Here is a 14,517-nt window from a genome sequence, read left to right as displayed (position 1 = left end):
ACCAAGACGACGTCTTCGAACTCTTCTTTTCCTTCCTTCCTTCCTTCCTTCTTCTTCTTCCACCTATCCTGCTACTTCATCTTCTTCTTCTTCTTCTTCTTGTAAGACAGAAAAGGCCGTGCAAAGGCCACCGATTATTATGTCTTCGACTTCTTGCTCTCATTCCGCTTTCTCTTTCCCCTCCACTTCTTCTTCTTGTTCTTCTTCTCTTCGATACTCTACTTACTTCACGGTTAATCTTTCGACTGCATTCTTGGTCCTTTCAAAATGGCGTCTTTTGTAATCTATCTTCTTTGCTATAATTGAATAGATAAAATACCTTAGAGTGTGCATTAGAAACGCTATCCTGATTTAATCAAAGATATTCATTTACTTACGAATGTTTTCACAAATTGCTACAACTATTTAATTAATGTTCGATTACATTCCCAATTAATAGCATCATTTATAATCCATCTTCTTTGGTAATTTAATGAAAAAACAAATAGAAACGTTAGAGAACAAGAATTCTATTATCGTGTTAGATATTTATTTCGTTACGAATGTTAACATATTTCAACAACTGTTCTCCAAAAAGAAATTGATTATAAATTATCACCTCGCGATAAACCAAGGAAAATTTAGTTATTAAAGGACGTTGAAAAAATAATTGAGAGTTCTCGGGCTAGACGAAGATAATGAGAAGGAGGAGGATTTGTGCCGTGTAGGAGCAAAGCCTCCAGGCAGGATTCTTTGCGAGACGAATGAATCTTCGTTCTCTTTCGCGACTCCTCTCGTGCTACTTCGTGCCGTTTCGTGACTTCGAACCGAGTTAACTCTCCACTTACCGGCACGTCGTCGCCGTCGCCGTCGTCGTCGTCGTCGTCGTCGTCGTCGTCGTCGTTGTCATCGCCGTTGCCATCGTTCACAAGTGTACGTACACCATGGGTCTATAACACTGATATGAGCTTTCTTCATCTGTCCTAGAACGTACTTCGTTTCTACCCTTTTTCGTCTTTTACTTTTACCCTTCTTTTAATTAACATCCCCCACCTCGCAATTGTTTATTCTTTCTTTCTTCAAACAGAGAGAACACTTGTACGTGATTTAAAATGCTCCTTCGAAAAGCAAAGTTCTCTGAAACGAATCATACCGCATATGTATTATAAAATATATAATTTATTTCATTTTAAACAAGTTTAACTATAAAAAAAGGAACGTAAAATATAATTAATTGTTTATATAAGAAATTAATATAAGGAAAGCTTGACGGATTATATATATAACGATTAGTTAAAAAACACTTTGAAAGATCCTTTGATCCTTTTTAATTAATTTCATTATACTTACACCCCTTGTGCATTTACCGTGTAGTTCCACCGTGTCAATACGGAAGGGGGAATTACACATCCGCATTGACATCTGACCTCTGATTATTCCAATCTCTCTCAAGCTCGTGCTTCAGATATTCTTATTAGTGTTCTAGTTAACGTTCCTTCCGGTGATAACGAATCCCATGTCGCAGTCAAGCCTTTCCTTCAGGTTTTTCTGAAAGACATTGCTCTATGTTTCTAATATAAATGATTAATATATTAATAGTACAGAAAAGAAATGAAACGTCAGTGTAAGTACCTTGAAAAACTTGATATGATCTAATTCGTCAATTATAAAAGCTCTTACGAGTTAAAATGTTGAGATCGACCTAATATGACACAACTTGGATTTTACGTTCATTTAATCCAAAAAACTTAGGATCTACCTAACGTGTTTTTAAAGGTACATGCATAGTTGAATATGTAAGTTCTATATACATATTTAAACGCGTTGTTTTGCAGCTTTATATCACAGGATACTTACATATGTATATGTAGAAACGAAACGAGAAAGCGTGACTTCGATGGAATCCCTGAGTGAAGTCACCTCTCCCCGGAAATTACCGATCGATTTCGAGGAACTCGCGAACGGTGCTTGCTTTCACTTTACGACGGCGTACACGAACGACCCTGTCACCACCACCACCACCATATCGTCCTATCCGCCATTAATACTACCACCATATTACAACCCCTCTTCGTTTCTTCATTTTTCTTCTTCTTTCTTTTTATTTTTTTTTTATGTTCGCAGAAAGAAACAAAGCCTTGCGTGACTGTTGAACGCAATACTTGTCGTTAATAAGGCGAAAATACTTAGAAAACAGAAATGAATGTGAATCTAAAAGAGAAATGCAAAAGGTATTTTAATGATATGATTAGGAATTAGAAAAAGGAGTGTACGCTAAGTTTTTCCCATTAAAATGCGAATGATTTATTAAAGCACTAAGTATTTACCTCTTTAAAGCACATCCTGTCCTTAACTTTTTTTCAAAATATAAAGAAAAGTACTTTCTCATTCTTCAAGTTACTTTTATAAGAATTAAAAAGTACTTAGGGTAAATAGAAATCCTAGGAAGAGTAAAAGGGTAAATCGAACGAGCTTACGAGTACTGCGTTCTTCGTTAGAATTGATTAAGCGTTTAATACTTACGCGACTTGAGTCATATCCGTGAATCCACAGAGTAGACCTTCGACTTCAATTTGAACATTTTAGGAACGTACGTGATGTGTCTCAGTCTTTTCTCGAAATTATCCTTTCTCTCATTGTATGTGTACCATTAACGTATACGATCTTTATAAAATTTATCTGAAATAGAAGAATTAACATCTTTTATTGATCTATACTTTGAATTAATATTTTTCTTAATAATAAGAAAGAAAGATAAATAAAACTGCGCTAATAAGTATATGATATTACTAAAAGGTCTTCAAATTGACCAGAACAAAAGGAATACAAACTACGAATATATTCCTAATTACATGAGTGAACATACAGACACACACACACACAAGATAGATATTTAAATTCATATTCACACAAAAATTACAAATTCACACGTAAACATATATATATATATATATACGTATAAAAAGAGAAAGATTTTATCGGAGTGAGTAAGAATTTAATTTAGACACCCTAAGCTTCGGCTCCGCGTGGACGAACGCATTGACAACGTCCGGCGTGTTTATGTATGTACATATACACATACACGTGGGCGCTGACAAGCGACAAGACCTAATCTCTTCCCTGAAGCCGTTGTCGTGCTTCCAGCGGTAGCAACGACTCCGCCACCAGCTACCAACCAACCACTAAAGAGTTACCTGAACATACGCGTATACATATACACAGACACATGCATAATATGATGAACCAGTAACATGTTTAAGAAAGACGTCAGGAATGCGAGCTCACGACATTATACGCGTTACCTACGTGGGTGTGCAAGCCTCTTTTCAGGTCTATAACGTATCTATAAGTCTCACACGTCCTGGAAGAAGCAAAAGAGGAGCCTTCTCGACCACAAATATGTCATAATTCACTGGTCACTAGGCTATACCTACCAAAAGTGTCCACTATACTATCCAAAGAGAAAGAGAGAGACAAATACCAGATGCTTTTCTTCCACAAAAGTAATCTCTATCTCGGTGTTGCGAGCGAGAGTGAGAGTGAGAGAAAGACGATTTGTTAAACTTACGCGTATCGCATACACATTGTTCATCTTTCTACTCCTTTTTAACATTCCATGAAAGCAATACGTTTTTATCAAACACGTTATGTTATCTTTATATCATGCATGCTTTCTCCAGCAACTTGCTCGTTATTTCTATGATATACGGAAACGAGTCGAGAAAGAGTACGATAGGAAACTTCTTTTTGCCTTTTTTTCTTACAATGGGGTGGATATTTCTTGAAGAAACAACTTCACATTATTGCTTGTAGTTATAGTCGTCGTAGTTGTCGTCGTCTAATCTCAAAGAAGCTGGCCTCCTCTCCGTTTTCCAAACGCTTTTTTTCGGACAACTTGGAAACGTTAAGTAACGTAAAGTAGACACGAAACAGTAGGTGATATTTTGTGGAGACTAAATGTGTTTCCCCTCTTATTTATTTCTTTTTTATTTCTTTTTAAAAATATTTTCTTTAGATTATTTTCTTCCTGATACGTGAAACAAATTCTTCGACAGAGAATCGTTACATTGAGAATATTCTAATCCTTGTAATCTAGTTTTAAAAATGTTATTTAGATCAAAGTTTATTTCTTTTTTTTTTTTAATATCTTCTCAGACTATCAAAGCTGCATCAGATGCAACAAGTCTTCTCAATGTAAACTCTAATTATAATAAACAATCATTTAGCTTCGACTCAGATCATATCATATCATATAATCGTCCGATCGTTGACCTTGAGTGTGGGGGTGGCGAGGCCGAACGAATGTACGTAAAGTAGTAGTAGTAAACTAATATACATATACATGTATAGCTCGGTAGGATATTCCAATTGTAAAGCGTGTGACGCAAAGGATTCGTGGGTGTATTTACATGAACGTGTTGTTCCTAGAAGTCAGGGACTCCTACGAAGTAAAGGTAGGGGTATGATTCATGAGCGTGACCTACACGAAGAAGGAAGGAAGGGAGAGGAAGAACGATAGATACAATAGATGCATAGATAGAGAAGGACAGATAGGTAGATAGACACATAGATAGATAGATAGATAGATAGAGAGACAGAGAGAGAGAAAGAGAGAGATATAGGTAGTACAGTAATGTACAGTTAATGTCTCGTAATATTCTGTAATACGTTGATGACTAAGCCAATTTTCGCTATCACTATCCCTCTCTCTCTCTCTCATACACACACACACACACACTTGTTGTCTCTTCTTCTTGTCTATCCTTCTTTCTCTTTCTCCTTTCTCGTGTGTGTCCACACGCTCACGCTCGTCCTGCCCCGTACAACTTGTATCTCGGAATCACACTTAATTGGACTTCCAGGTAAGTCACCTGCGAAACACGTAGGAAGCTCGTTTGGAATCTTTCCCCGTGTTACGTTCAGTGTGGATATATATAGGGTGGATCTAAAGTTTCTAAATAATTTAAAAAATAAATTATATCTTTTCGAAACTTATTAGGTACGTATTAATTAGATTTGCAGTTTTACAAGCTAGACTTTGTATACGTAGTATTACATATTAAGAGAAAAGAAATAAATATAAGAAATTAAAAAAAAGAATAATTAATTTTTATAATCATCTACGAAATGTTGACCTACTTAAGAACTTTTGATCCACCCTAAGTGTATGTCATATGCATATTACATATCAGGATTTAATTAGTTTGCTATCAAAGATTCGTTACTTTTTTCTTTTCCTTTTTTGCTTTTTCAGTTGAGGACAAAGAATACGATATTCTTCGAAGGAACAAGTTTTTTCGGTCAAGACTTTTGGAACCGATTAAGCTATCTTCCCCTTTTTTCTTGGATTTTCTCGAATGATTTAGTGAATAGTGGTAGGGTAATAGAATACGAAAGTAGATGGTTCACATAAGTATGTACCTCATTTCTTTTCCCTTTTTCTCAAGAAAAATGTGATGATCTTTTATGGTTTTTTTCTATCTTTCTTTTTGTGAGAATTTTGAATGATTCCTAAGTGTGAGATTTTTGTAGAAATCTTGGACACCTGAAAAAAATTAAATTATATGAAATAAATATTAACTTAATTATAAAAAAAAAACAATATATATATTAAAAGACAAAGAAAATAAAAGATTCATTGATTTTTTAAAAGGTAATAAAATTGATGTTGTCTAGAAACTTTTGATCCACCCTATATAACTTCGGTCTTAAGACATATCCAACAAATGAAGTTGTAGAGTACATATTAAAACATTAATCGTTATCTAAATATTTGAACAGAAGTGGTAAAACGGTTCTAAATGTTCCAGGTAAATATTTTTCACCGTTTTTAAATTCAGAAATATAGATTTCTATACAAAAGAATACAAAATATGCGAGCCCTGATCTTCGAACTCGCTCGAGCAACATTTGCATACATATCGGGAACGTTTGCACGCGGTAAGCCAGCACATTCTTTAGATTCTGAAGAGAGAAAGAGAGAGAGAAAGAGAGAGAGAGAGAGAGAAAGAGTGAACACGCTTCAATATCTAAATCCATTCGAGAAAACTTTAAAGATTCACTATACGTATATGATTTCCCTTTTTGTTAACAGAGTACTTGCTGCTTTCTCACGAGACTTTGACTTGGTTAGACCGATAAGTAAGAGAGAGAGAAAGTTACGAAGAGAAAAGGCTTCTTTATTTTTAGCTATCATGCTGCATATTTTCTACCTCCAGCCCTCCACCCTTTTCCCCTTTTCGATAGTCTTCTTCTTTCACAGTATGCTATCGATGCAACCCATTCTTCCATAAATCTTCCACGAGCGGCAAGTTTTGCAGCTGTGTCCTCTCTTCGTGGCTTCTTCTCTTTTTCCAGTCGTTGCTGCTTCCTTCCGTTTGAGAAAAGAAGACACTGCCACGTGGCTCTTGATCAAACCAGTATCCCGCTCTTTCTCTTTCTCTCTCTCTCTCTCAGCTCTCAGCTCTCAGCTCTCAGCTCTCAGCTCTCAGCTCTCAGCTCTCAGCCCTCTTCCTTTCTTGTAGAGATAACTCGATCATAGGAAAGATCATTTTTTTATGTAACTTTACAAGGTCGAATAGTTTAGATGAGCTTTCCAAGTGACTAGCTTCAATCGATAGATTAGAAATGATGAAGAAGAGACCTTTGTTTTTTCTTTTCTTTTTTCTTCTTCTACTTCTTAAAAATATCCTACGAGACGTTTAAATAATTCTTCGTGTTCTCTAGAAAAAGCACACAGGGACGCTAGATGTTTCATTATTCAATAAATTCTTATAAAACTCTATCCAAAACGTTTCTATATGTACATCTAGTTCCTATTTCTAGACTTTACACTTTGACCTCGTATCCAAGTTAGACACCGATTGACTCTAGGTAACACGGTTATAAGTACAGTTATCTTTTCAATCGATATTATATTCCTTAACTTGTTCAATTGTTTTGCAACTAGTAAAAAAAGAAATATATTTTTAAATTTGTATTTGAATAAGTCAGAAAAATCCTCTACTATTCGAAAAGAAAAAAAAGAATTACTATAAATGCTAATAGAAAAACTAACTTATGGAAAGATATTAGATACATATACATATATAAAGTAATCCGATAATTCGATCGCATTACTTTACATCCATTTCATGGATGGCAAAGGCGCTTAACTTAACACCGTAACGAATAAACGGCTTTGGTCAACGCGATTTACTCTCTCGGTACATTGACATATACATGAATCTTGTATTATATAGATTAAAATGGTTCATGGACGGTTCGTGTAATATAGTCATGGGAGAGCTTTCGCAGTTCAAGGAAATGTTGCGACTACGCCCTCGTGCTTGTACCTACCGATTTTATCAGCTTCATCGGCTTCTAACAAATCATTCCTTCGGCGAATAGTACATATACTTCAAAGTAAACTGTACTCGTGAGTCAAAGAAATTTCATATGACGAGAGAGTGGAAAATAATTCTTCAGATCCGTCAATCTGAAACAAAACAAAAAAATTATTAATATAATGTAATAGTAATGAAAATGATCATAATATATGGGTATTAAGTATATTATATAAATACAATATATCATAATAAGCAATAAGATATATATCGCTCTCTCTCCCTCTCTCTCCCTCTCTCTCCTTCTCTCTCTCTATCTCGATTTTCAATATAAATATACACATATGCATAGATACGCCCCTGGATATCACAAATACACGCCTCCACGCAATGAGAGATCGATGTAACCCCGTTTCAGGTTGAGTAACTTCGATGCAGCCGGCCTTTTATTACATTCCTCACGTCCCAGATTGGGGAAAAAGAAAGATAGAAAGAGATAAAAAGAGATAGAAAGAAAGACCACTACCTGATGCTAATCTTTTGTATTTATACGGTCGCATCTCGATGCAAGAAGAGAACCGACAATTATCCTCTTCTCTCTTATCCCCTCCCCGTCCCCGGCACCGTCCCTGGCCCCGGCCCCGGCCCCATCCTCGGTCCCGTCCGCACCCTCTCATCCCCCTGAACACTTGTGCTTCGAGGAGGCACAATCGGTCAATTTGCGTTGGTTTAATAAAGCAGAGGGCTTATTGTTGGTGGAACGGCCACGCGCTCAAACTTCAAGCTGGTTGGCGCCAGCCCCTTCGGTAAGTCTCTCGTTTACGATGACTTCGTTAATAAGGAGCGGCGCATCATCGATCGTTGTGCATTACTCAGAAAGATCATCGTGTCAAACGACTCGACCTTTACTACGTAATTGCGTTATTACCGTATGAGTAAAATATCTTCGTGCTTATGTATAGCCGATTATTTCAGGTAAAAATTCTTCTGTTTATGGATGGAGTTTTAGAGAAGATTCGCTATAAGAGAGGATTTATGTTTATTAATTACTCGCTAAAAAATTTCTGTGATTTCTTCATACATTAATCATCATAAATTAATCGTTCAATTTGTAATAGGAAAATAAATGAAGATTAAAAATGCTAGGTAAGTATCACAAATTGTTTCCTATCAATATTAACAATAATATCATTAAAAATGTATTCATATTACCTACTTATATATTTCATTGCGATCTACTCTCGTACAAATCATTTTTGAACTTGGCGTTGGCAAGCTTTTCCTATCCTACGTTTAGACCTATTAGAAATAAATATAAAATACATCAATTAGAATGATTTGAAAAGAAAAGAAAAGAAAAAGAAAAGAAAAAGAAGCGATGGAGATCGTCGAAAGTTAAATTTTTCTCACGCGTGCAGAAACAAGGGCTTCGAAATTTAGAGGTTGTACATGCATATGTGTGTTCGATCTTAGATAAGTTTTAGTTTCCGAGGATCGTTGGGTCTTCTCGGAAGTCGATGCGTTTTCAATTACCCGCGAAACCACGCATGCACGTGGCTTGTAAAGCTTCCCCCGACTTAAGTGCCCTTCGTGCCGACACGCGGACCTACGCAACGATTCATTACAACCTGTTATTATTATTATGCGTCTTATTATACCACGTAACATCTCAACGTAGCTAATTTTTTAATCCCCCTTCAAAATATCCTTTTGTTTTCTATTCATTGAACAAATATGCATGTATATATTATACATGCATAGGATGTCTGATTCTTGCAATATTCCACAAGTTTCTTGATATATAAAAAGTAATCCTATTATTATTATAATGTAATCTGAACCCTTTTGCTTTCAATAAATTAAAATAAACCATCCTGTATATACGATATATGCATACTTATTTTTATTAAAAGAGGAACAAGCAAATGATATACTTACTTATAATTTTACTTATTTTGGTCCATTTTTTTCTTCTTCTTCTTCTCAAAAAATTTCAGTATCCATTTCCAGCAAAAAACTTTTCAAACGAACCCCCCCCCCTCCTTGTAGCTTGAAATTTGAGAAGGACGTATTACAAAAAAAAGGTCAAACGTAATCTCATAATAGATTATACTAATCTTATCTAACATACCTATAAATCATTAGGAAGAAGATGAACCTTTTTAAGGAAATACTAACTGCGAAAAAGATTAACGATCGATATACCAATCCGCCATTTGTACTTTTTTTCTAACGGTTGTTAGAGGTAAAAAAATATCATTTTTTATACATTCATCTTTAACAAATAAAAAAGAGAATTTTGTAAATAATTATTTCTTATTAATTATAATTAATATTATACTTACGAATGCTTGGAGCCTCGACGATTTCTCTCTTTCTCTTCACAACACATTTTTTATTATTTTATTCAAAATTCAAACACAAGACTTCACGCCGCTTAAAGTAGTTCAAAACGAAGGCAGGAATAAAACAAAAAAACGATCGTTAATTATTAATATTAGCCGCAGGTGGCGCCTATTACCGCTCTCCTTTGCATCTATTCGTTAAGTAATCTTACCAATTAAAAATTAAATCAGCCGACAATAATCTAATTAACCAATCAGAAAACATTATCGTTTACAAGAAATGTACAAGTAAATTATTCTCATTGGTTATAAGGATAAAATGTAATAGAAACAAAGCTACGTCTTCTTGACGTCATGGAAATAATTTTCCCGCGTATGTTCCCCCATAAAAGTGTGGAAACTTCATGCAGATATTATAGGAAATATATTTCTGAAATTCTCCGATAAATGGTTATAAAAATAATACTTACAGAGAAAGGGGAAAAAGAAAAAAGAAAACACTTTTTATCGCAAACTTCGATCGATCTATCTCTCGTACGCGTATGTTTGAATAAAAAAGAAAAAGTTTCCCAATACGCCAAGAGGTTAGTTTGAATCTTCGATACTTGCTTCGACTTTTGATTCGACTTTTAATTCGATTATCGATATGACTTGTAATTCGACTTTTGACAAATTTAAAAAAGAAAATGGAGATCGTAAGAAAGCACGTATACGCGACATTAATATGGAATAGAAAAAAAACAAAAAGAAAAGAAAAAACATGATTGTATTGTTGGAGCTAAAGGAAGAAAAGGATAAAAAGAGAGGACACTTGATTTGTTACGACACAGTCGTCGTGACAGCTTTCAGTTTATCTAGGTAATACTTTGAATAGGTAGAGCATAGTAGGTAGAGATGCTTACGGTTTATTGAAAAGTTTCTAACGGTAATATTGTAGAACGACATATCGATTGTACGTATACTACAGCAACATAGACAACTTCTACACATCAACCATGACTTTTATCAAAACGTGTGAAAGGAGCCGCTCCCTTGTTCGTTAAACGAGCGAACGTCTAAATCTTTGTTAACGTTGTCGAGAATTTGCCGGGAAAACGTTCGAAAGAAATTCCAAGCAATTCATTCCTAAAGATTTCTTATATACTTTTGTCTAAATACTTTCTCTCTCTATCTTTTTCTTATTCAAAGAAACGGCAAAGAATAATTATTCGACTTTCTTCATTTGCAGCCAGGCAATTTAATAATATCATCATCAAATATATTTTTATTGCATTGTGCAACAATTAAGGTATTTTTTCAGAAAGAAAAATCTTTTCGAGTGATCCTCCTATTGGTTGGATTCATTAGTTTCTGCGAATTTCATTGATCGTTGAAATTTTCCCGCGAATTCAAAGGAATTTAAACGTTTATAAGCATTTTGACTAACATCATGAGAAACATAGTATAAAATATGATAAAAATATATGTATGTATATATATATATATATACATTTGAGGAAGAATCAACTTTTAAAAATCAAAAGCAGAAGTATATATAATATGTACAAAAAAAAAAAAGAAAAATAACTAATTAAGCATAGCTCGTGTCCATTTAGTTTTTCAATATTCTCGTTTACCATTCTAACGTGCCTGGAATATATTTGTCGATCAATTTTTCATAATAAGGCCATAATTGTTCAATATCCGGTATGGCAGCACTTTTTGTGTATAAATCATATTTACTGTAATAAAATAAACGATTTTATTTACAGGAAAGTAACTGTTCATAGTCTATACAAGAAAAATGACTTACTTGAATTCTATGATCCACTTGAGTTTATCTAAATCTTCTTGCGTACAAAAATGCATATAATCACCACCAGCATGCCAAGGATAGAATGAATGATAACGAATCATAGCAAGTGCTTCCTTAGGTAATGTACAATTATTATGAACTAAAACACGGTAAAGATATTCGTCATGTCCCCAGGACATTATTAAATTGTCTATACCGCATTGTGCTTTGTACATCCCATATTTTGTACTATAATATATAAATATATTATTGATAATGCATTTTAGAAGAAAATTCGGTTAGTAACTAATTCTTACTTGTAACGAGAGTCCTGGCCATCAGGATTTGTTTCAAAACTGGAGTCTCTGTAGACTATGGAATCAGCCCATGCACAGCCAACAGGAAATGTATCACCCACGACAGCCCATTGTGGTTCCCCATAGAAGGCCATAATCTAAAATATTTGTGTATTAAAATAGGTAGGTTAATTTGATCTCTGAATATAATATACCTTTCCTAAATCATGTATCAGTCCAGTTAAATGGAACCAATCTAAATCAGGATGATCTTTTCTTATGGATTCGGCCGTTTGAAAGGCGTGAACGATATTTGGTAATAAAGTATCTGGATCGCTCTCGTCGATGAGATCGTTTAATTTGATCAGAGCTTCTTTAATCGTCATTCTGGCTTTGTTGAATTGAAGCCATTCTTTCATACGAGCTGTGTGATAAATGTCGATTAAAGCATTCAAAATTCATTTACATTATCGTTTAATTATCTATTTGATAAGGACTTTCCAAACTTAAATGGGCCAAAACTCACTTTCGAAAACAGTCAATTTTCGCAATCCAAGAATATCTAAATGGCTCTTACATTTTAATATTTAACACGATCCCGTCAGTAAGTCTTGACTCACGCTTCGGAAATCCCTTACGCTTTATTACGTTTTCATTAATATCTTATTATAGGCGAGTTTATTTACTCAATGTGATGAGTTTCTTATTTTATCTAGCATTTGATACAAACGAAAATAATAGATCGATCACTTAGAAATCGATTTTTAAACGAACGGACAGAATTATATCTTTTTAGTTGTGCTACAATCTTTCCGCGAAGAGGATTATGGTCAATTTTACGTCATGGATTGAGGGTTAATTCGATTGACTAGAGAAAATAAGAAAAATATTGATTGAATCAATGATGGTCAATGTTAATGATCTATATATAACATATAGCAACGTATAAATAGATCATTATCTCTCTCCCTCTCTCTCTCTTTCCCTTTCTATATATAAATATATGCATTAGTATATACGTCATATCGAGTCTGTTTATATATGATAAATGGGATAACTGATAATGTATTACAAAATATCTATATACTAACAACGCACAAACTCGACCGTTTGATTAGTATGCATATTCTCGTAAGTCTGACGAACACGTTCCTTGATCTCATCTGCTGGATCTACGCTAAAGTTTCTAAACTCGCTTTTCAATTTGCCGGCATAGATAGGCTCCGGTCGAAACTTCTCCGAAGGATCGATAATCGAAGTAACTTGGTTACGTGACTGCAAATGATCAATTTATATTTTAAAGATACTTATTCAAAATCACCTCTTGCTTTTTCAAACTCTACTCATAGTATACAATATTGAATTTTCTTTTTAAATATTTTCCAATCCTAACTCGCCTTACATTGATTTCTCACAATTATTATCCTATGATTGATAAAATAAAAAGTATATTTCAATTATTGTACGTCATTAATTGTTTAGAACAAATACAAGAAGAATTTTTATAGTATTGATAATTAAATATAATAAGAATTGATATATTTACAAAGTTAATTATAATTTTTTTTTCCAAATTTTAATAAACATAGCATGAAAAATAATTTTCTCTCAATTATAATAACAAGGAGATATATATATATAGTTTTCATATATAGTTTTAGAAACATTAATTTAATTTATACTTACTCTTATTTTAGTAGACATTTTAAAAAAAGTTGTTTCCTTATAAATTAACTTGGTTCCTTGATATACGTGCTCTTTGGGGATACAACACTGACTGACCCGTTCAATCTAACAGAGTTAACTTATAAATCTCAGACAATTCCCCCCTTTGACCCTAGGTTGTTCAACGTTTGGTCTCTCTCACACGCACGTTATTTAATATCCGTTATCTCTTACTAATACAGATAAAAGATAAATAGCAACAAAGGATACCAAGTGTCAGTAGTAAATAAAAATGTAGGAAAATTATTATATCTTATATATTATGCAAGTAAAACTAATCACAATTTTCATATCTTTGCCAATGAAAGAATCAATTAAATAGGAAAATGAAAAATCATCGATACAATTATAATTTAATTAAATAGTATATATGATCTTGAACTGGTATGAATAGTATCTTTGTTGACAAAAAAAAATCACTTCTCTTCCTGGAACCCCATGTTAATACAGAAATTAATACGTAATAATAATAATAATAATAATAATAATAATAATAGTAGTAGTAACTGTTCTTTCTTTTTGATGAAAGAAGTAACTCTTCTTTTACCAATTAATAGAATAAAAATAAAGATAAAAATACGTTTCGTTGTAAATCAAACAGTGAAACTTTGAAAAACTCCAATAACCAAATTGCAAAAGATCTTGTATAAAATAAAAAAAAATATTAACGTGATTTATTTTATCAAAGATTGAAAGATATGAAATATTTGTTGGATTTTGAAGTCTCCTTGATCATTTCTAAAATAGTTCGATCGAGTCTTTCATCATAATTCACGCAATTGACGGTAATCGAGATGTATGAATCTGAGTGTAGCCGGCAATTGCTTTGGATGCGTTACATCTCGTTGATGCAATAAAGTCAATGAACATTATAACGATATATTCGACGTATGAAATTAGCTCGCATATCTAATTGCGTTAAAGTGCTCAAGGGAGACACTTCATACAGTTAGTCGAGTTGTACATACATGCAAACTGACCATATATATATACATAAAAACTCGCATGCTTTATCTATATCGTAAACGTCAATTTAGTTTACTTACAAATACTTCAAGATTATGGAAATCTTT

At 33.6% G+C, this 14,517-nt stretch overlaps 1 protein-coding gene and 2 long non-coding RNA genes across 10 annotated transcripts; 1 reads left to right on the top strand and 2 right to left on the bottom strand.

The window, feature by feature from the left end:
* Nucleotides 1-57: 57 nt before the first annotated feature.
* On the bottom strand, nucleotides 58-10,222 carry LOC122515946. Of its 8 annotated transcripts, none has more exons than XR_006303426.1 (14): nucleotides 9,650-10,222; nucleotides 9,436-9,579; nucleotides 9,243-9,353; nucleotides 8,517-8,603; nucleotides 7,831-8,323; nucleotides 7,318-7,456; nucleotides 5,205-5,524; nucleotides 4,718-4,850; nucleotides 2,503-2,658; nucleotides 2,307-2,420; nucleotides 1,837-2,190; nucleotides 1,330-1,527; nucleotides 828-1,116; nucleotides 58-459 (listed from the first exon to the last, which is right to left on the bottom strand). It is a non-coding gene; the product is annotated as an uncharacterized LOC122515946 (long non-coding RNA). The 8 variants fall into 8 exon arrangements; XR_006303427.1 differs by having other exon boundaries at nucleotides 5,401-5,524; XR_006303425.1 differs by lacking the exon at nucleotides 4,718-4,850 and having other exon boundaries at nucleotides 58-296; nucleotides 378-459; nucleotides 5,401-5,524.
* Nucleotides 10,193-11,562, top strand: LOC122515948. The gene is made up of 2 exons (XR_006303434.1): nucleotides 10,193-10,507; nucleotides 11,401-11,562. It is a non-coding gene; the product is annotated as an uncharacterized LOC122515948 (long non-coding RNA).
* Nucleotides 10,535-14,460, bottom strand: LOC122515943 (inositol oxygenase). Its single transcript, XM_043633454.1, has 6 exons — nucleotides 13,406-14,460; nucleotides 12,811-12,994; nucleotides 11,935-12,143; nucleotides 11,741-11,877; nucleotides 11,442-11,672; nucleotides 10,535-11,370 (listed from the first exon to the last, which is right to left on the bottom strand). The coding sequence occupies exons 1-6, from the start codon at nucleotides 13,421-13,423 to the stop codon at nucleotides 11,262-11,264; spliced, it is 888 nt and encodes a 295-aa protein (XP_043489389.1). The 5' UTR covers nucleotides 13,424-14,460; the 3' UTR covers nucleotides 10,535-11,261.
* Nucleotides 14,461-14,517: the final 57 nt, after the last annotated feature.

The sequence above is a fragment of the Polistes fuscatus genome, unplaced genomic scaffold (assembly GCF_010416935.1).
Source record: "Polistes fuscatus isolate 324 unplaced genomic scaffold, CU_Pfus_HIC Scaffold19, whole genome shotgun sequence".
Classification (NCBI taxonomy): domain Eukaryota; kingdom Metazoa; phylum Arthropoda; class Insecta; order Hymenoptera; family Vespidae; genus Polistes; species Polistes fuscatus.
The sequence above is the reverse complement of the archived record's forward strand: the minus strand, read 5'-3'. Positions and strand labels throughout refer to the sequence as shown.